The sequence below is a fragment of the Notolepis coatsorum genome, assembly GCF_963971535.1.
Source record: "Notolepis coatsorum genome assembly, contig: SCAFFOLD_659, whole genome shotgun sequence".
Taxonomy (NCBI): domain Eukaryota; kingdom Metazoa; phylum Chordata; class Actinopteri; order Aulopiformes; family Paralepididae; genus Notolepis; species Notolepis coatsorum.
In genome coordinates, this window is record NW_028170402.1 from 78089 (window position 1) to 102500 (window position 24412).

Below are 24412 nucleotides of genomic sequence, written 5' to 3' on the forward strand. Positions count from 1 at the left end.
GTCTCAGAGAGAGATATTAATGTCTACATGTATGTGTGTCTCAGAGAGAGATATTAATGTCTACATGTATGTGAGTCTCAGAGAGATATTAATGTCTACATGTATGTGTCTCAGAGAGATATTAATGTCTACATGTATGTGTCTCAGAGAGATATTAATGTCTACATGTATGTGTGTCTCAGAGAGAGATATTAATGTCTACATGTATGTGTGTCTCAGAGAGAGATATTAATGTCTACATGTATGTGTGTCTCAGATAGAGATATTAATGTCTACATGTATGTGTGTCTCAGAGAGATATTAATGTCTACATGTATGTGTGTCTCAGATAGAGATATTAATGTCTATATGTATGTGTGTCTCAGAGAGATATTAATGTCTACATGTATGTGTGTCTCAGAGAGAGATATTAAAATCTACATGTATATGTGTCTCAGAGAGAGATATATTAATGTCTACATGTATGTGTGTCTCAGAGAGATATTAATGTCTACATGTATGTGTGTCTCAGAGAGAGATATTCATATCTACATGTATATGTGTCTCAGAGAGAGAGATATTAATGTCTACATGTATGTGTGTCTCAGAGAGATATATTAATGTCTACATGTATGTGTGTCTCAGAGAGAGATATTAATGTCTACATGTATGTGTGTCTCAGAGAGATATTAATGTCTACATGTATGTGTGTCTCAGAGAGAGATATTAATGTCTACATGTATGTGTGTCTCAGAGAGAGATATTAATGTCTACATGTATGTGTGTCTCAGAGAGAGATATTAATGTCTACATGTATGTGTGTCTCAGAGAGATATTAATGTCTACATGTATGTGTGTCTCTGAGAGAGATATTAATGTCTACATGTATGTGTGTCTCAGAGAGATATTAATGTCTACATGTATGTGTGTCTCAGAGAGAGATATTAATGTCTACATGTATGTGTGTCTCAGAGAGGTATTAATGTCTACATGTATGTGTCTGAGAGGGAGATATTAATGTCTACATGTATGTGTGTCTCAGAGAGAGATATTAATGTCTACATGTATGTGTGTCTCTGAGAGAGATATTAATGTCTACATGTATGTGTGTCTCAGAGAGATATTAATGTCTACATGTATGTGTCTCAGAGAGAGAGATTATTTGTCTACATGTATGTGTGTCTCAGAGAGAGATATTAATGTCTACATGTATGTGTGTCTCAGAGAGAGATATTAATGTCTACATGTATGTGTGTCTCAGAGATATTAATGTCTACATGTATGTGTGTCTCAGAGAGAGATATTAATGTCTACATGTATGTGTGTCTCAGAGAGATATTAATGTCTACATGTATGTGTGTCTCAGAGAGATATTAATGTCTACATGTATGTGTGTCTCAGAGAGATATTAATGTCTACATGTATGTGTGTCTCTGAGAGAGATATTAATGTCTACATGTATGTGTGTCTCAGAGAGATATTAATGTCTACATGTATGTGTGTCTCAGAGAGAGATATTAATGTCTACATGTATGTGTGTCTCAGAGATATTAATGTCTACATGTATGTGTGTCTCAGAGAGATATTAATGTCTACATGTATGTGTGTCTCAGAGAGATATTAATGTCTACATGTATGTGTGTCTCAGAGAGAGATATTAATGTCTACATCTATGTGTGTCTCAGAGAGATATTAATGTCTACATGTATGTGTGTCTCAGAGAGATATTAATGTCTACATGTATGTGTCTCAGAGAGAGATATTAATGTCTACATATATGTGTGTCTCAGAGAGAGATATTAATGTCTACATGTATGTGTGTCTCAGAGAGAGATATTAATTAATGCCTACATGTATGTGTGTCTCAGATAGATATTAATGTCTATATGTATGTGTGTCTCAGAGATATTAATGTCTACATGTATGTGTGTCTCATAGAGATATTAATGTCTACATGTATGTGTGTCTCAGAGAGAGATATTAATGTCTACATGTATGTGTGTCTCAGATAGAGATATTAATGTCTACATGTATGTGTGTCTCAGAGAGATATTAATGTCTACATGTATGTGTGTCTCAGATAGAGATATTAATGTCTATATGTATGTGTGTCTCAGAGAGATATTAATGTCTACATGTATGTGTGTCTCAGAGAGAGATATTAAAATCTACATGTATATGTGTCTCAGAGAGAGATATATTAATGTCTACATGTATGTGTGTCTCAGAGAGATATTAATGTCTACATGTATGTGTGTCTCAGAGAGAGATATTAATATCTACATGTATATGTGTCTCAGAGAGAGAGATATTAATGTCTACATGTATGTGTGTCTCTGAGAGAGATATTAATGTCTACATGTATGTGTGTCTCAGAGAGATATTAATGTCTACATGTATGTGTGTCTCAGAGAGAGATATTAATGTCTACATGTATGTGTGTCTCAGAGATATTAATGTCTACATGTATGTGTGTCTCAGAGAGATATTAATGTCTACATGTATTTGTGTCTCAGAGAGATATTAATGTCTACATGTATGTGTGTCTCAGAGAGAGATATTAATGTCTACATCTATGTGTGTCTCAGAGAGATATTAATGTCTACATGTATGTGTGTCTCAGAGAGATATTAATGTCTACATGTATGTGTCTCAGAGAGAGATATTAATGTCTACATATATGTGTGTCTCAGAGAGAGATATTAATGTCTACATGTATGTGTGTCTCAGAGAGAGATATTAATTAATGCCTACATGTATGTGTGTCTCAGATAGATATTAATGTCTATATGTATGTGTGTCTCAGAGATATTAATGTCTACATGTATGTGTGTCTCATAGAGATATTAATGTCTACATGTATGTGTGTCTCAGAGAGAGATATTAATGTCTACATGTATGTGTGTCTCAGAGATATTAATGTCTACATGTATGTGTGTCTCAGAGAGAGATATTAATGTCTACATGTATGTGTGTCTCAGAGAGATATTACTGTCTACATGTATGTGTGTCTCAGAGAGAGATATTAATGTCTGCATGTATGTGTGTCTCAGAGAGATATTAATGTCTACATGTATGTGTGTCTCAGAGAGAGATATTAATGTCTACATGTATGTGTGTCTCAGAGATATTAATGTCAACATGTATGTGTCTCAGAGAGAGATATTAATGTCTACATGTATGTGTGTCTCAGAGATATTAATGTCTACATGTATGTGTGTCTCAGAGAGATATTAATGTCTACATGTATGTGTGTCTCAGAGAGATATTAATGTCTACATGTATGTGTGTCTCAGAGAGAGATATTAATGTCTACATGTATGTGTGTCTCAGAGAGAGATATTAATGTCTACATGTATGTGTGTCTCAGATATATTAATGTCTACATATATGTGTGTCTCAGAGATAGATATTAATGTCTACATGTATGTGTGTCTCAGATATATTAATGTCTACATATATGTGTGTGTCTCAGAGAGATATTAATGTCTACATGTATGTGTGTCTCAGAGAGAGATATTAATGTCTACATGTATGTGTGTCTCAGAGGGAGATATTAATGTCTACATGTATGTGTGTCTCAGAGAGAGATATTAATGTCTACATGTATGTGGGTCTCAGAGAGAGATATTAATGTCTACATGTATATGTGTCCCGGAGAGAGATATTAATGTCTACATGTATGTGTGTCTCAGAGATATTAATGTCTACATGTATGTGTGTCTCAGAGAGAGATATTAATGTCTACATGTATGTGTGTCCCAGAGATATTAATGTCTACATGTATGTGTGTCTCAGAGAGATATTAATGTCTACATGTCTGTGTGTCTCAGAGAGAGATATTAATATCTACATGTATGTGTGTCTCAGAGAGAGATATTAATGTCTACATGTATGTGTGTCTCAGAGAGATATTAATGTCTACATGTATGTGTGTCTCAGAGAGATATTAATGTCTACATGTATGTGTCTCAGAGAGAGATATTAATGTCTACATGTATGTGTGTCCCAGAGATATTAATGTCTACATGTATGTGTGTCTCAGAGAGAGATATTAATGTCTACATGTATGTGTGTCTCAGAGAGATATTAATGTCTACATGTATGTGTGTCTCAGAGAGATATTAATGTCTACATGTATGTGTCTCAGAGAGAGATATTAATGTCTACATGTATGTGTGTCTCAGAGATATTAATGTCTACATGTATGTGTGTCCCAGAGATATTAATGTCTACATGTATTTTTGATTTGATTTGATATTTTTTATTTTCGTGTCTTACATACAGATGTATGCCCAGCCCATATGGGCTTACAAGACACATAACAATACGTATATAATAATATACTTTACCAATTTCTTAACAAATGACATAGACCAAGATGGCCATACAAAAAAATACAAAAAAAATACAATAAAACGTAATATAACACAAGCTGTACTCAATGTAAATAAACAGAAAAGCAAGGTGAATTCAAATACAATTATATAGGATACAGTGTGTTTTGTCTCAGGTGCCATGCCTTCTCCAAAAATCCTGCAAAACCGAAGATGTCCTCCACAAAAAAACAACTCAACATACAGCTCTCAGACTGCCAAAACAAATCTGGGTTTACAATTTGAATTTTTTCAAATAAAGCCCTCCTCAAAGTGGTGTACAAAGGGCAATAAAAAACAAAATGATATTCATCCTCCACCACTCCCAGATCACACAGAACACACAACCGCTCCTCCTCAGGTTTACCCTGGAATCTACCCACTTCCACAGCCAATGGCAGGGTGCCAGACCTCAACTGGGCACACAGAGACCTCCGTCTTCTCTTTAAGTTTAACATTACATAAGGTTCAGTAAAATACACATTTTTAATTGCAATATATTTTCTAAGTTTAGGTTTTTTCAAAATCTCCACCTTCCACTTATCCTGATGGATTGTTGATAATTTTGTTTTAATTATGTGAACCTTACACTGCAAATTGTTCATAAAAATCATACTCAAGTCAGTGGAAGAAAAAATCATAGACATCTCTCTTGACCAGGGATGACCGTGTGCTCTGTCCCAATTAAAAATCTTAATTAATGTCTACATGTATGTGTGTCTCAGAGAGAGATATTAATATCTACATGTATATGTGTCTCAGAGAGAGAGATATTAATGTCTACATGTATGTGTGTCTCAGAGAGATATTAATGTCTACATGTATGTGTGTCTCAGAGAGAGATATTAATATCTACATGTATATGTGTCTCAGAGAGAGAGATATTAATGTCTACATGTATGTGTGTCTCAGAGAGATATTAATGTCTACATGTATGTGTGTCTCAGAGAGAGATATTAATATCTACATGTATATGTGTCTCAGAGAGAGATATTAATGTCTACATGTATGTGTGTCTCAGAGATATATATTAATGTCTACATGTATGTGTGTCTCAGAGAGAGATATTAATGTCTACATGTATGTGTGTCTCTGAGAGATATTAATGTCAACATGTATGTGTCTCAGAGAGAGATATTAATGTATACATGTATGTGTGTCTCAGAGAGAGATATTAATGTCTACATGTATGTGTCTCAGAGAGATATTAATATCTACATGTATGTGTGTCTCAGAGAGAGATATTAATGTCTACATGTATGTGTGTCTCAGAGATATTAATGTCTACATGTATGTGTGTCTCAGAGAGATATCAATGTCTACATGTATGTGTGTCTCAGAGAGATATTAATGTCTACATGTATGTGTGTCTCAGAGATATTAATGTCTACATTTATGTGTCTCTCAGAGAGAGATATTAATGTCTACATGTATGTGTGTCTCAGAGAGATATTAATGTCTACATGTATGTGTGTCTCAGAGAGATAGTAATGTCTACATGTATGTGTGTCTCAGAGAGAGATATTAATGTCTACATGTATGTGTGTCTCAGAGAGAGATATTAATGTCTACATGTATGTGTGTCTCAGAGAGAGATATTAATGTCTACATGTATGTGTGTCTCAGAGAGAGATATTAATGTCTACATGTATGTGTGTCTCAGAGAGAGATATTAATGTCTACATGTATGTGTGTCTTAGAGAGAGATATTAATGTCTACATGTATGTGTGTCTCAGAGAGAGATATTAATGTCTACATGTATGTGTGTCTCAGAGATATTAATGTCTACATGTATGTGTGTCTCAGAGAGATATTAATGTCTACATGTATGTGTGTCTCAGAGAGAGATATTAATATCTACATGTATATGTGTCTCAGAGAGAGAGATATTAATGTCTACATGTATGTGTGTCTCAGAGAGATATTAATGTCTACATGCATGTGTGTCTCAGAGAGAGATATTAATATCTACATGTATGTGTGTCTCAGAGAGAGATATTAATGTCTACATGTATGTGTGTCTCAGAGAGAGATATTAATGTCTACATGTATGTGTGTCTTAGAGAGATATTAATGTCTACATGTATGTGTCAAACAAACATTTAATTTGTCTTTGTTTTCACTTTGACCAAATCAATTAATTTCACCTTCATATTTTTCGACAAATATTATTATTTAACACCTTTTTTAAGTCGTACAATAGTGTTTTATCATTCAGACTCCTGGCCAGAGGGAGAAACTTGTCAGACCTACTTGTCATTGATGTACTCCCCTTCTTTATGTATCTGGTTCTCCAGAGAGAAGTTAAAATGGAACTTCTCCACTCTCTCTCTGTGGAACACCTAGAGAGAGGGGAGGGGGAGAGAGAGGGAGAGAGAGAGACAGAGAGACAGAGAGACAGAGAGAGAGAGAGTAGGACAGATGGAGAGAGAGAGAGAGAGAGAGCGAGAGAGACAGAGAGACAGAGAAAGAGAGAGAGTAGGACAGAGAGATAGATAGAGAGAGAAAGAGAGATAGTAGGGCAGAGATAGATAGATATAGTAGGAGAGAGGGGGAGAGAGAGATAGAGAGACAGAGAGAAAGAGAGAGAGAGTAGGACAGAGGGAGAGAGAGAGAGCGAGAGAGACAGAGAGACAGAGAAAGAGAGAGAGTAGGACAGAGAGATAGATAGAGAGAGAAAGAGAGATAGTAGGGCAGAGATAGATAGATATAGTAGGAGAGAGGGGGAGAGAGAAATAGGGATAGTAGGACAGAGATAGATAGATATAGTAGGAGAGAGAGAGATAGAGAGAGAGATAGAGAGATAGTAGGACAGAGAGAGATATATATATAGTAGGAGAGAGGGAGAGAGAGAGAGAGAGAGAGCGAGGGGAGCCAAGTTAATTTGATTTATGAAGCACTTTAAACAGTTTGTGCCAAAAAAGTCAAGATAGGAAACAGAATATTTTGGTGAAGGAGATTCTTCTTGCACCACCGAGGCCATGGATCAGCTTCTTACTGTCTTCTGTCCGTGGTCTCTCAACGCCCCTGGCCAGATAACCTGAGGGACCTGACTGAGATGTTCTGGTGGAGAAGCTCAGAGATATAAAGTGAAGCTCAGAGATATAAAGTGAAGCTCAGAGATATAAAGTGAAGCTCTGAGATATAAAGCAAAGCTTGGAGATATAAAGTGAAGCTCAGAGATATAAAGTGAAGCTCTGAGATATAAAGCAAAGCTCGGAGATATAAAGTGAAGCTCAGAGATATAAAGTGAAGCTCAGAGATATAAAGTGAAGCTCAGAAATATAAAGTGAAGCTTGGAGATATAAAGTGAAGCTCAGAGATATAAAGTGAAGCTCAGAGATATAAAGTGAAGCTCAGAGATATAAAGTGAAGCTCAGAGATATAAAGTGAAGCTCAGAGATATAAAGTGAAGCTCAGAGATATAAAGTGAAGCTCAGAGATATAAAGTGATGCTCAGAGATATAAAGTGAAGCTCAGAGATATAAAGTGAAGCTCAGAGATATAAAGCAAAGCTCGGAGATATAAAGTGAAGCTCAGAGATATAAAGTGAAGCTCAGAGATATAAAGTGAAGCTCAAGATATAAAGTGAAGCTCAGAGATATAAAGTGAAGCTCAGAGATATAAAGTGAAGCTCAGAAATATAAAGTGAAGCTTGGAGATATAAAGTGAAGCTCAGAGATATAAAGTGGGGCAAGATCATGTCAAGCTTTATAGACAAACTAAGATTGTACCATGGACTGTAGCAGTACAGAGCTCTAACATACCAGCAGTAATCTGTACAGAGCTCTAATATACCAGCAGTAATCTGTACAGAGCTCTAACATACCAGCAGTAATCTGTACAGAGCTCTAATATACCAGCAGTAATCTGTACAGAGCTCTAATATACCAGCAGTAATCTGTATAGAGCTCTAATATACCAGCAGTAATCTGTACAGAGCTCTAATATACCAGCAGTAATCTGTATAGAGCTCTAACATACCAGCAGTAATCTGTACAGAGCTCTAATATACCAGCAGTAATCTGTACAGAGCTCTAATATACCAGCAGTAATCTGTACAGCGCTCTAATATACCAGCAGTAATCTGTACAGAGCTCTAATATACCAGCAGTAATATGTATAGAGCTCTAATATACCAGCAGTAATCTGTACAGAGCTCTAATATACCAGCAGTAATCTGTACAGAGCTCTAATATACCAGCAGTAATCTGTACAGAGCTCTAATATACCAGCAGTAATCTGTACAGAGCTCTAATATACCAGCAGTAATCTGTATAGAGCTCTAATATACCAGCAGTAATCTGTACAGAGCTCTAACATACCAGCAGTAATCTGTACAGAGCTCTAATATACCAGAAGTAATCTGTACAGAGCTCTAACATACCAGCAGTAATCTGTAGAGCTCTAATATACCAGCAGTAATCTGTATAGAGCTCTAATATACCAGCAGTAATCTGGACAGAGCTCTAATATACCAGCAGTAATCTGTAGAGCTCTAACATACCAGCAGTAATCTGTAGAGCTCTAATATACCAGCAGTAATCTGTACAGAGCTCTAATATACCAGCAGTGATCTGTATAGAGCTCTAACATACCAGCAGTAATCTGTACAGAGCTCTAACATACCAGCAGTAATCTGTACAGAGCTCTAATATACCAGCAGTAATCTGTATAGAGCTCTAACATACCAGCAGTAATCTGTAGAGCTCTAATATACCAGCAGTAATCAGTAGAGCTCTAATATACCAGCAGTAATCTGTACAGAGCTCTAACATACCAGCAGTAATCTGTACAGAGCTCTAACATACCAGCAGTAATCTGTACAGAGCTCTAATATACCAGCAGTAATCTGTACAGAGCTCTAATATACCAGCAGTAATCTGTACAGAGCTCGAACATACCAGCAGTAATCTGTACAGAGCTCTAATATACCAGCAGTAATCTGTACAGAGCTCTAATATACCAGCAGTAATCTGTACAGAGCTCTAATATACCAGCAGTAATCTGTACAGAGCTCTAACATACCAGCAGTAATCTGTACAGAGCTCTAATATACCAGCAGTAATCTGTACAGAGCTCTAACATACCAGCAGTAATCTGTACAGAGCTCTAACATACCATCAGTAATCTGTACAGAGCTCTAACATACCAGCAGTAATCTGTAGAGCTCTAACATACCAGCAGTAATCTGTAGAGCTCTAATATACCAGCAGTAATCTGTACAGAGCTCTAATATACCAGTAGTAATCTGTACAGAGCTCTAACATACCAGCAGAAATCTGTACAGAGCTCTAATATACCAGCAGTAATCTGTACAGAGCTCTAACATACCAGCAGTAATCTGTACAGAGCTCTAATATACCAGCAGTAATCTGTAGAGCTCTAATATACCAGCAGTAATCTGTACAGAGCTCTAATATACCAGCAGTAATCTGTACAGAGCTCTAATATACCAGCAGTAATCTGTACAGAGCTCTAATATACCAGCAGTAATCTGTACAGAGCTCTAATATACCAGCAGTAATCTGTACAGAGCTCTAACATACCAGCAGTAATCTGTACAGAGCTCTAACATACCAGCAGTAATCTGTATAGAGCTCTAACATACCAGCAGTAATCTGTACAGAGCTCTAATATACCAGCAGTAATCTGTACAGAGCTCTAATATACCAACAGTAATCTGTAGAGCTCTAATATACCAGCAGTAATCTGTACAGAGCTCTAACATACCAGCAGTAATCTGTACAGAGCTCTAATATACCAGCAGTAATCTGTACAGAGCTCTAACATACCAGCAGTAATCTGTACAGAGCTCTAACATACCAGCAGTAATCTGTACAGAGCTCTAATATACCAGCAGTAATCTGTACAGAGCTCTAACATACCAGCAGTAATCTGTACAGAGCTCTAACATACCAGCAGTAATCTGTACAGAGCTCTAATATACCAGCAGTAATCTGTACAGAGCTCTAATATACCAGCAGTAATCTGTACAGAGCTCTAATATACCAGCAGTAATCTGTACAGAGCTCTAACATACCAGCAGTAATCTGTACAGAGCTCTAATATACCAGCAGTAATCTGTATAGAGCTCTAACATACCAGCAGTAATCTGTACAGAGCTCTAATATACCAGCAGTAATCTGTATAGAGCTCTAACATACCAGCAGTAATCTGTACAGAGCTCTAACATACCAGCAGTAATCTGTACAGAGCTCTAATATACCAGCAGTAATCTGTATAGAGCTCTAACATACCAGCAGTAATCTGTAGAGCTCTAATATACCAGCAGTAATCAGTAGAGCTCTAATATACCAGCAGTAATCTGTACAGAGCTCTAACATACCAGCAGTAATCTGTACAGAGCTCTAACATACCAGCAGTAATCTGTACAGAGCTCTAATATACCAGCAGTAATCTGTACAGAGCTCTAATATACCAGCAGTAATCTGTACAGAGCTCTAACATACCAGCAGTAATCTGTACAGAGCTCTAATATACCAGCAGTCATCTGTACAGAGCTCTAATATACCAGCAGTAATCTGTACAGAGCTCTAACATACCAGCAGTAATCTGTACAGAGCTCTAACATACCAGCAGTAATCTGTACAGAGCTCTAACATACCAGCAGTAATCTGTACAGAGCTCTAACATACCAGCAGTAATCTGTACAGAGCTCTAACATACCAGCAGTAATCTGTAGAGCTCTAACATACCAGCAGTAATCTGTAGAGCTCTAATATACCAGCAGTAATCTGTACAGAGCTCTAATATACCAGTAGTAATCTGTACAGAGCTCTAACATACCAGCAGAAATCTGTACAGAGCTCTAATATACCAGCAGTAATCTGTACAGAGCTCTAACATACCAGCAGTAATCTGTACAGAGCTCTAATATACCAGCAGTAATCTGTAGAGCTCTAATATACCAGCAGTAATCTGTACAGAGCTCTAATATACCAGCAGTAATCTGTACAGAGCTCTAATATACCAGCAGTAATCTGTACAGAGCTCTAATATACCAGCAGTAATCTGTACAGAGCTCTAATATACCAGCAGTAATCTGTACAGAGCTCTAACATACCAGCAGTAATCTGTACAGAGCTCTAACATACCAGCAGTAATCTGTATAGAGCTCTAACATACCAGCAGTAATCTGTACAGAGCTCTAATATACCAGCAGTAATCTGTACAGAGCTCTAATATACCAGCAGTAATCTGTAGAGCTCTAATATACCAGCAGTAATCTGTACAGAGCTCTAACATACCAGCAGTAATCTGTACAGAGCTCTAATATACCAGCAGTAATCTGTACAGAGCTCTAACATACCAGCAGTAATCTGTACAGAGCTCTAACATACCAGCAGTAATCTGTACAGAGCTCTAATATACCAGCAGTAATCTGTACAGAGCTCTAACATACCAGCAGTAATCTGTACAGAGCTCTAACATGCCAGCAGTAATCTGTACAGAGCTCTAATATACCAGCAGTAATCTGTACAGAGCTCTAATATACCAGCAGTAATCTGTACAGAGCTCTAATATACCAGCAGTAATCTGTACAGAGCTCTAACATACCAGCAGTAGTCTGTACAGAGCTCTAATATACCAGCAGTAATCAGTACAGAGCTCTAACATACCAGCAGTAATCTTACAGAGCTCTAACATACCAGCAGTAATCTGTACAGAGCTCTAATATACCAGCAGTAATCTGTACAGAGCTCTAATATACCAGCAGTAATCTGTACAGAGCTCTAATATACCAGCAGTAATCTGTACAGAGCTCTAATATACCAGCAGTAATCTGTACAGAGCTCTAATATACCAGCAGTAATCTGTACAGAGCTCTAATATACCAGCAGTAATCTGTACAGAGCTCTAACATACCAGCAGTAATCTGTACAGAGCTCTAACATACCAGCAGTAATCTGTATAGAGCTCTAACATACCAGCAGTAATCTGTACAGAACTCTAATATACCAGCAGTAATCTGTACAGAGCTCTAATATACCAGCAGTAATCTGTAGAGCTCTAATATACCAGCAGTAATCTGTACAGAGCTCTAACATACCAGCAGTAATCTGTACAGAGCTCTAATATACCAGCAGTAATCTGTACAGAGCTCTAACATACCAGCAGTAATCTGTACAGAGCTCTAACATACCAGCAGTAATCTGTACAGAGCTCTAATATACCAGCAGTAATCTGTACAGAGCTCTAACATACCAGCAGTAATCTGTACAGAGCTCTAACATACCAGCAGTAATCTGTACAGAGCTCTAATATACCAGCAGTAATCTGTACAGAGCTCTAATATACCAGCAGTAATCTGTACAGAGCTCTAACATACCAGCAGTAATCTGTACAGAGCTCTAACATACCAGCAGTAATCTGTACAGAGCTCTAATATACCAGAAGTAATCTGTACAGAGCTCTAACATACCAGCAGTAATCTGTAGAGCTCTAATATACCAGCAGTAATCTGTATAGAGCTCTAATATACCAGCAGTAATCTGGACAGAGCTCTAATATACCAGCAGTAATCTGTAGAGCTCTAACATACCAGCAGTAATCTGTAGAGCTCTAATATACCAGCAGTAATCTGTACAGAGCTCTAATATACCAGCAGTAATCTGTATAGAGCTCTAACATACCAGCAGTAATCTGTACAGAGCTCTAACATACCAGCAGTAATCTGTACAGAGCTCTAATATACCAGCAATAATCTGTATAGAGCTCTAACATACCAGCAGTAATCTGTAGAGCTCTAATATACCAGCAGTAATCAGTAGAGCTCTAATATACCAGCAGTAATCTGTACAGAGCTCTAACATACCAGCAGTAATCTGTACAGAGCTCTAACATACCAGCAGTAATCTGTACAGAGCTCTAACATACCAGCAGTAATCTGTACAGAGCTCTAACATACCAGCAGTAATCTGTATAGAGCTCTAACATACCAGCAGTAATCTGTACAGAGCTCTAATATACCAGCAGTAATCTGTACAGAGCTCTAATATACCAGCAGTAATCTGTAGAGCTCTAATATACCAGCAGTAATCTGTACAGAGCTCTAACATACCAGCAGTAATCTGTACAGAGCTCTAATATACCAGCAGTAATCTGTACAGAGCTCTAACATACCAGCAGTAATCTGTACAGAGCTCTAACATACCAGCAGTAATCTGTACAGAGCTCTAATATACCAGCAGTAATCTGTACAGAGCTCTAACATACCAGCAGTAATCTGTACAGAGCTCTAACATACCAGCAGTAATCTGTACAGAGCTCTAATATACCAGCAGTAATCTGTACAGAGCTCTAATATACCAGCAGTAATCTGTACAGAGCTCTAATATACCAGCAGTAATCTGTACAGAGCTCTAACATACCAGCAGTAATCTGTACAGAGCTCTAACATACCAGCAGTAATCTGTATAGAGCTCTAACATACCAGCAGTAATCTGTACAGAGCTCTAATATACCAGCAGTAATCTGTACAGAGCTCTAATATACCAGCAGTAATCTGTAGAGCTCTAATATACCAGCAGTAATCTGTACAGAGCTCTAACATACCAGCAGTAATCTGTACAGAGCTCTAATATACCAGCAGTAATCTGTACAGAGCTCTAACATACCAGCAGTAATCTGTACAGAGCTCTAACATACCAGCAGTAATCTGTACAGAGCTCTAATATACCAGCAGTAATCTGTACAGAGCTCTAACATACCAGCAGTAATCTGTACAGAGCTCTAACATACCAGCAGTAATCTGTACAGAGCTCTAATATACCAGCAGTAATCTGTACAGAGCTCTAATATACCAGCAGTAATCTGTACAGAGCTCTAATATACCAGCAGTAATCTGTACAGAGCTCTAACATACCAGCAGTAATCTGTACAGAGCTCTAATATACCAGCAGTAATCTGTATAGAGCTCTAACATACCAGCAGTAATCTGTACAGAGCTCTAATATACCAGCAGTAATCTGTATAGAGCTCTAACATACCAGCAGTAATCTGTACAGAGCTCTAACATACCAGCAGTAATCTGTACAGAGCTCTAATATACCAGCAGTAATCTGTATAGAGCTCTAACATACCAGCAGTAATCTGTAGAGCTCTAATATACCAGCAGTAATCAGTAGAGCTCTAATATACCAGCAGTAATCTGTACAGAGCTCTAACATACCAGCAGTAATCTGTACAGAGCTCTAACATACCAGCAGTAATCTGTACAGAGCTCTAATATACCAGCAGTAATCTGTACAGAGCTCTAATATACCAGCAGTAATCTGTACAGAGCTCTAACATACCAGCAGTAATCTGTACAGAGCTCTAATATACCAGCAGTCATCTGTACAGAGCTCTAATATACCAGCAGTAATCTGTACAGAGCTCTAATATACCAGCAGTAATCTGTACAGAGCTCTAACATACCAGCAGTAATCTGTACAGAGCTCTAATATACCAGCAGTAATCTGTACAGAGCTCTAACATACCAGCAGTAATCTGTACAGAGCTCTAACATACCAGCAGTAATCTGTACAGAGCTCTAACATACCAGCAGTAATCTGTAGAGCTCTAACATACCAGCAGTAATCTGTAGAGCTCTAATATACCAGCAGTAATCTGTACAGAGCTCTAATATACCAGTAGTAATCTGTACAGAGCTCTAACATACCAGCAGAAATCTGTACAGAGCTCTAATATACCAGCAGTAATCTGTACAGAGCTCTAACATACCAGCAGTAATCTGTACAGAGCTCTAATATACCAGCAGTAATCTGTAGAGCTCTAATATACCAGCAGTAATCTGTACAGAGCTCTAATATACCAGCAGTAATCTGTACAGAGCTCTAATATACCAGCAGTAATCTGTACAGAGCTCTAATATACCAGCAGTAATCTGTACAGAGCTCTAATATACCAGCAGTAATCTGTACAGAGCTCTAACATACCAGCAGTAATCTGTACAGAGCTCTAACATACCAGCAGTAATCTGTATAGAGCTCTAACATACCAGCAGTAATCTGTACAGAGCTCTAATATACCAGCAGTAATCTGTACAGAGCTCTAATATACCAGCAGTAATCTGTAGAGCTCTAATATACCAGCAGTAATCTGTACAGAGCTCTAACATACCAGCAGTAATCTGTACAGAGCTCTAATATACCAGCAGTAATCTGTACAGAGCTCTAACATACCAGCAGTAATCTGTACAGAGCTCTAACATACCAGCAGTAATCTGTACAGAGCTCTAATATACCAGCAGTAATCTGTACAGAGCTCTAACATACCAGCAGTAATCTGTACAGAGCTCTAACATGCCAGCAGTAATCTGTACAGAGCTCTAATATACCAGCAGTAATCTGTACAGAGCTCTAATATACCAGCAGTAATCTGTACAGAGCTCTAATATACCAGCAGTAATCTGTACAGAGCTCTAACATACCAGCAGTAGTCTGTACAGAGCTCTAATATACCAGCAGTAATCAGTACAGAGCTCTAACATACCAGCAGTAATCTTACAGAGCTCTAACATACCAGCAGTAATCTGTACAGAGCTCTAATATACCAGCAGTAATCTGTACAGAGCTCTAATATACCAGCAGTAATCTGTACAGAGCTCTAATATACCAGCAGTAATCTGTACAGAGCTCTAATATACCAGCAGTAATCTGTACAGAGCTCTAATATACCAGCAGTAATCTGTACAGAGCTCTAATATACCAGCAGTAATCTGTACAGAGCTCTAACATACCAGCAGTAATCTGTACAGAGCTCTAACATACCAGCAGTAATCTGTATAGAGCTCTAACATACCAGCAGTAATCTGTACAGAACTCTAATATACCAGCAGTAATCTGTACAGAGCTCTAATATACCAGCAGTAATCTGTAGAGCTCTAATATACCAGCAGTAATCTGTACAGAGCTCTAACATACCAGCAGTAATCTGTACAGAGCTCTAATATACCAGCAGTAATCTGTACAGAGCTCTAACATACCAGCAGTAATCTGTACAGAGCTCTAACATACCAGCAGTAATCTGTACAGAGCTCTAATATACCAGCAGTAATCTGTACAGAGCTCTAACATACCAGCAGTAATCTGTACAGAGCTCTAACATACCAGCAGTAATCTGTACAGAGCTCTAATATACCAGCAGTAATCTGTACAGAGCTCTAATATACCAGCAGTAATCTGTACAGAGCTCTAACATACCAGCAGTAATCTGTACAGAGCTCTAATATACCAGCAGTAATCAGTACAGAGCTCTAACATACCAGCAGTAATCTTACAGAGCTCTAACATACCAGCAGTAATCTGTACAGAGCTCTAATATACCAGCAGTAATCTGTACAGAGCTCTAATATACCAGCAGTAATCTGTACAGAGCTCTAATATACCAGCAGTAATCTGTACAGAGCTCTAACATACCAGCAGTAATCTGTACAGAGCTCTAATATACCAGCAGTAATATGTACAGAGCTCTAACATACCAGCAGTAATCTGTACAGAGCTCTAACATACCAGCAGTAATCTGTACAGAGCTCTAACATACCAGCAGTAATCTGTAGAGCTCTAACATACCAGCAGTAATCTGTAGAGCTCTAATATACCAGCAGTAATCTGTACAGAGCTCTAATATACCAGCAGTAATCTGTACAGAGCTCTAATATACCAGCAGTAATCTGTACAGAGCTCTAACATACCAGCAGTAATCTGTACAGAGCTCTAATATACCAGCAGTAATCTGTAGAGCTCTAATATACCAGCAGTAATCTGTACAGAGCTCTAACATACCAGCAGTAATCTGTACAGAGCTCTAATATACCAGCAGTAATCTGTACAGAGCTCTAACATACCAGCAGTAATCTGTACAGAGCTCTAACATACCAGCAGTAATCTGTACAGAGCTCTAATATACCAGCAGTAATCTGTACAGAGCTCTAACATACCAGCAGTAATCTGTACAGAGCTCTAACATACCAGCAGTAATCTGTACAGAGCTCTAATATACCAGCAGTAATCTGTACAGAGCTCTAACATACCAGCAGTAATCTGTACAGAGCTCTAACATGCCAGCAGTAATCTGTACAGAGCTCTAATATACCAGCAGTAATCTGTACAGAGCTCTAATATACCAGCAGTAATCTGTACAGAGCTCTAATATACCAGCAGTAATCTGTACAGAGCTCTAACATACCAGCAGTAGTCTGTACAGAGCTCTAATATACCAGCAGTAATCAGTACAGAGCTCTAACATACCAGCAGTAATCTTACAGAGCTCTAACATACCAGCAGTAATCTGTACAGAGCTCTAATATACCAGCAGTAATCTGTACAGAGCTCTAATATACCAGCAGTAATCTGTACAGAGCTCTAATATACCAGCAGTAATCTGTACAGAGCTCTAATATACCAGCAGTAATCTGTACAGAGCTCTAATATACCAGCAGTAATCTGTACAGAGCTCTAATATACCAGCAGTAATCTGTACAGAGCTCTAACATACCAGCAGTAATCTGTACAGAGCTCTAACATACCAGCAGTAATCTGTATAGAGCTCTAACATACCAGCAGTAATCTGTACAGAACTCTAATATACCAGCAGTAATCTGTACAGAGCTCTAATATACCAGCAGTAATCTGTAGAGCTCTAATATACCAGCAGTAATCTGTACAGAGCTCTAACATACCAGCAGTAATCTGTACAGAGCTCTAATATACCAGCAGTAATCTGTACAGAGCTCTAACATACCAGCAGTAATCTGTACAGAGCTCTAACATACCAGCAGTAATCTGTACAGAGCTCTAATATACCAGCAGTAATCTGTACAGAGCTCTAACATACCAGCAGTAATCTGTACAGAGCTCTAACATACCAGCAGTAATCTGTACAGAGCTCTAATATACCAGCAGTAATCTGTACAGAGCTCTAATATACCAGCAGTAATCTGTACAGAGCTCTAACATACCAGCAGTAATCTGTACAGAGCTCTAATATACCAGCAGTAATCAGTACAGAGCTCTAACATACCAGCAGTAATCTTACAGAGCTCTAACATACCAGCAGTAATCTGTACAGAGCTCTAATATACCAGCAGTAATCTGTACAGAGCTCTAATATACCAGCAGTAATCTGTACAGAGCTCTAATATACCAGCAGTAATCTGTACAGAGCTCTAACATACCAGCAGTAATCTGTACAGAGCTCTAATATACCAGCAGTAATATGTACAGAGCTCTAACATACCAGCAGTAATCTGTACAGAGCTCTAACATACCAGCAGTAATCTGTACAGAGCTCTAACATACCAGCAGTAATCTGTAGAGCTCTAACATACCAGCAGTAATCTGTAGAGCTCTAATATACCAGCAGTAATCTGTACAGAGCTCTAATATACCAGCAGTAATCTGTACAGAGCTCTAATATACCAGCAGTAATCTGTACAGAGCTCTAACATACCAGCAGTAATCTGTACAGAGCTCTAATATACCAGCAGTAATCTGTAGAGCTCTAATATACCAGCAGTAATCTGTACAGAGCTCTAACATACCAGCAGTAATCTGTACAGAGCTCTAATATACCAGCAGTAATCTGTACAGAGCTCTAACATACCAGCAGTAATCTGTACAGAGCTCTAACATACCAGCAGTAATCTGTACAGAGCTCTAATATACCAGCAGTAATCTGTACAGAGCTCTAACATACCAGCAGTAATCTGTACAGAGCTCTAACATACCAGCAGTAATCTGTACAGAGCTCTAATATACCAGCAGTAATCTGTACAGAGCTCTAACATACCAGCAGTAATCTGTACAGAGCTCTAACATACCAGCAGTAATCTGTACAGAGCTCTAACATACCAGCAGTAATCTGTACAGAGCTCTAATATACCAGCAGTAATCTGTATAGAGCTCTAACATACCAGCAGTAATCTGTAGAGCTCTAATATACCAGCAGTAATCTGTAGAGCTCTAATATACCAGCAGTAATCTGTACAGAGCTCTAACATACCAGCAGTAATCTGTACAGAGATACCAGCAGTAATCTGTACAGAGCTCTAATATACCAGCAGTAATCTGTACAGAGCTCTAATATACCAGCAGTAATCTGTACAGAGCTCTAAAATACCAGCAGTAATCTGTACAGAGCTCTAATATACCAGCAGTAATCTGTACAGAGCTCTAATATACCAGCAGTAATCTGTATAGAGCTCTAATATACCAGCAGTAATCTGTACAGAGCTCTAACATACCAGCAGTAATCTGTACAGAGCTCTAATATACCAGAAGTAATCTGTACAGAGCTCTAACATACCAGCAGTAATATGTAGAGCTCTAATATACCAGCAGTAATCTGTATAGAGCTCTAATATACCAGCAGTAATCTGTACAGAGCTCTAACATACCAGCCGTAATCTGTAGAGCTCTAACATACCAGCAGTAATCTGTAGAGCTCTAATATACCAGCAGTAATCTGTACAGAGCTCTAATATACCAGCAGTAATCTGTACAGAGCTCTAATATACCAGCAGTAATCTGTACAGAGCTCTAACATACCAGCAGTAATCTGTACAGAGCTCTAATATACCAGCAGTAATCTGTAGAGCTCTAATATACCAGCAGTAATCTGTACAGAGCTCTAACATACCAGCAGTAATCTGTACAGAGCTCTAATATACCAGCAGTAATCTGTACAGAGCTCTAACATACCAGCAGTAATCTGTACAGAGCTCTAACATACCAGCAGTAATCTGTACAGAGCTCTAATATACCAGCAGTAATCTGTACAGAGCTCAAACATACCAGCAGTCATCTGTACAGAGCTCTAACATACCAGCAATAATCTGTACAGAGCTCTAATATACCAGCAGTAATCTGTACAGAGCTCTAACATACCAGCAGTAATCTGTACAGAGCTCTAACATACCAGCAGTAATCTGTACATAGCTCTAATATACCAGCAGTAATCTGTACAGAGCTCTAACATACCAGCAGTAATCTGTACAGAGCTCTAACATACCAGCAGTAATCTGTACAGAGCTCTAACATACCAGCAGTAATCTGTACAGAGCTCTAATATACCAGCAGTAATCTGTATAGAGCTCTAACATACCAGCAGTAATCTGTAGAGCTCTAATATACCAGCAGTAATCTGTAGAGCTCTAATATACCAGCAGTAATCTGTACAGAGCTCTAACATACCAGCAGTAATCTGTACATAGCTCTAATATACCAGCAGTAATCTGTACAGAGCTCTAACATACCAGCAGTAATCTGTACAGAGCTCTAATATACCAGCAGTAATCTGTACAGAGCTCTAACATACCAGCAGTAATCTGTACAGAGCTCTAATATACCAGCAGTAATCTGTACAGAGCTCTAATATACCAGCAGTAATCTGTACAGAGCTCTAATATACCAGCAGTAATCTGTACAGAGCTCTAACATACCAGCAGTAATCTGTACAGAGCTCTAATATACCAGCAGTAATCAGTACAGAGCTCTAACATACCAGCAGTAATCTTACAGAGCTCTAACATACCAGCAGCAATCTGTACAGAGCTCTAATATACCAGCAGTAATCTGTATAGAGCTCTAATATACCAGCAGTAATCTGTACAGAGCTCTAATATACCAGCAGTAATCTGTACAGAGCTCTAATATACCAGCAATAATCTGTACAGAGCTCTAATATACCAACAGTAATCTGTATAGAGCTCTAATATACCAGCAGTAATCTGTACAGAGCTCTAACATACCAGCAGTAATCTGTACAGAGCTCTAATATACCAGCAGTAATCTGTACAGAGCTCTAACATACCAGCAGTAATCTGTAGAGCTCTAATATACCAGCAGTAATCTGTATAGAGCTCTAATATACCCGCAGTAATCTGTACAGAGCTCTAATATACCAGCAGTAATCTGTAGAGCTCTAACATACCAGCAGTAATCTGTAGAGCTCTAATATACCAGCAGTAATCTGTACAGAGCTCTAATATACCAGCAGTAATCTGTATAGAGCTCTAACATACCAGCAGTAATCTGTACAGAGCTCTAACATACCAGCAGTAATCTGTACAGAGCTCTAATATACCAGCAGTAATCTGTATAGAGCTCTAACATACCAGCAGTAATCTGTAGAGCTCTAATATACCAGCAGTAATCAGTAGAGCTCTAATATACCAGCAGTAATCTGTACAGAGCTCTAACATACCAGCAGTAATCTGTACAGAGCTCTAACATACCAGCAGTAATCTGTACAGAGCTCTAATATACCAGCAGTAATCTGTACAGAGCTCTAATATACCAGCAGTAATCTGTACAGAGCTCTAACATACCAGCAGTAATCTGTACAGAGCTCTAATATACCAGCAGTAATCTGTACAGAGCTCTAACATACCAGCAGTAATCTGTACAGAGCTCTAATATACCAGCAGTAATCTGTAGAGCTCTAATATACCAGCAGTAATCTGTAGAGCTCTAATATAACAGCAGTAATCTGTACAGAGCTCTAATATACCAGCAGTAATCTGTACAGAGCTCTAATATACCAGCAGTAATCTGTACAGAGCTCTAACATACCATCAGTAATCTGTACAGAGCTCTAATATACCAGCAGTAATCTGTACATAGCTCTAACATACCAGCAGTAATCTGTACAGAGCTCTAATATACCAGCAGTAATCTGTAGAGCTCTAATATAACAGCAGTAATCTGTACAGAGCTCTAATATACCAGCAGTAATCTGTACAGAGCTCTAATATACCAGCAGTAATCTGTACAGAGCTCTAACATACCAGCAGTAATCTGTACAGAGCTCTAATATACCAGCAGTAATCTGTAAAGCAGCTGTGGCTGGCTGCAAATATTGAACTCAAACTCAACTTTGTCGGCTCGGGTGAAAACAATGCGCTCTGTGTGCCGTTTGGGTGGTCCAGTTGCTGTCGGTATATATTTAAAATAATACTGGCGATGGCAGCATGGCGTTGTGTCTGGTACCGTGATGCCACTGTCATGTGTGTTAATGGTATGGCGCTGGCCACGAGCCATGTACTGTACAGAGGCATAGCACACTTTCAGCCACTGCTTCAGTTATAAATGAGATCAAAGAAAACACTGTGCGGCCCGGTCTGTGGATCTGTCGCAAGCATTCGACCCAGTTGACCTCTCTTCATTTGCAAAGATTATGTACAGCTGGCTTTGATACAAATGCTTGCAGTTGGTTCAAAAGTTACTTATCTGAGAGACTTCAATGTGTGAACACGGGGGTTTCTACTCATTACACTGGGGTTTCTACTCGTTACACAGGGGTTTCTACTCGTTACACGGGAGTTTCTACTCGTTACAAAAGATGTCCCGCAGGGATCAATGCTGGGCTCTGTCTTATTTACCATCTATATTAATATAATTGTCTCATCTCTGAGCGGTTGTCAAGTTCATCTTTATGCGGACACATACAGTCTGTAGTAGCCAGTGTCCACTTCTTCACTGTGGTATGCTGGGGAGGTAACATCAGCTCAAGAGACACTAACAAACTGAACCAGCTGGTGAGGAAGGCTAGCTCCGTAGTGGGAGTCAAACTGAACCAGCTGGTGAGGAAGACTAGCTCTGTAGTGAGTCAAACTTAACCAGCTGGTGAGGAAGGCTAGCTCCGTAGTGGGAGTCAAACTGAACCAGCTGGTGAGGAAGACTAGCTCCGTAGTGGGAGTCAAACTGAACCAGCTGGTGAGGAAGACTAGCTCTGTAGTGGGAGTCAAACTGAACCAGCTGGTGAGGAAGACTAGCTCTGTAGTGAGTCAAACTTAACCAGCTGGTGAGGAAGGCTAGCTCCGTAGTGGGAGTCAAACTGAACCAGCTGGTGAGGAAGACTAGCTCCGTAGTGGGAGCCAAACTGAACCAGCTGGTGAGGAAGACTAGCTCTGTAGTGAGTCAAACTTAACCAGTTGGTGAGGAAGACTAGCTCCGTAGTGGGAGTCAAACTGAACAAGCTGGTGAGGAAGGCTAGCTCCGTAGTGGGAGCCAAACTGAACCAGCTGGTGAGGAAGGCTAGCTCCGTAGTGGGAGTCAAACTGAACCAGCTGGTGAGGAAGACTAGCTCTGTAGTGAGTCAAATTGAACCAGCTGGTGAGGAAGGCTAGCTCCGTAGTGGGAGTCAAACTGAACCAGCTGGTGAGGAAGGCTAGCTCCGTAGTGGGAGCCAAACTGAACCAGCTGGTGAGGAAGGCTAGCTCCGTAGTGAGTCAAACTGAACCAGCTGGTGAGGAAGGCTAGCTCCGTAGTGGGAGTCAAACTGAACCAGCTGGTGAGGAAGGCTAGCTCCGTAGTGGGAGTCAAACTGAACCAGCTGGTGAGGAAGACTAGCTCTGTAGTGAGTCAAATTGAACCAGCTGGTGAGGAAGGCTAGCTCCGTAGTGGGAGTCAAACTGAACCAGCTGGTGAGGAAGGCTAGCTCCGTAGTGGGAGCCAAACTGAACCAGCTGGTGAGGAAGGCTAGCTCCGTAGTGAGTCAAACTGAACCAGCTGGTGAGGAAGGCTAGCTCCGTAGTGGGAGTCAAACTGAACCAGCTGGTGAGGAAGGCTAGCTCCGTAGTGGGAGTCAAACTGAACCAGCTGGTGAGGAAGGCTAGCTCCGTAGTGGGAGTCAAACTGAACAAGCTGGTGAGGAAGGCTAGCTCCGTAGTGGGAGTCAAATTGAACCTGCTGGTGAGGAAGGCTAGCTCCGTAGTGGGAGTCAAACTGAACCAGCTGGTGAGGAAGGCTAGCTCTGTAGTGAGTCAAACTTAACCAGCTGGTGAGGAAGGCTAGCTCCGTAGTGGGAGTCAAATTGAACCAGCTGGTGAGGAAGGCTAGCTCCGTAGTGGGAGTCAAATTGAACCTGCTGGTGAGGAAGGCTAGCTCCGTAGTGGGAGTCAAACTGAACCAGCTGGTGAGGAAGGCTAGCTCTGTAGTGAGTCAAACTTAACCAGCTGGTGAGGAAGGCTAGCTCCGTAGTGGGAGTCAAATTGAACCAGCTGGTGAGGAAGGCTAGCTCCGTAGTG

At 39.3% G+C, this 24412-nt stretch overlaps 1 protein-coding gene across 1 annotated transcript in view; it reads right to left on the reverse strand.

Moving 5' to 3' along the window:
- The window catches only part of LOC311248539 (synaptic vesicle glycoprotein 2B-like), a gene marked incomplete at both ends in the record, with an annotated part of 82615 nt that overhangs the window by 52794 nt on the left and 5409 nt on the right, over positions 1–24412 (reverse strand). The window contains one exon of the mRNA XM_084339404.1: positions 6610–6698. Coding sequence (XP_084195530.1) covers positions 6610–6698 — 89 coding nt within the window. The remainder of the gene's footprint in view (positions 1–6609; positions 6699–24412) is intronic.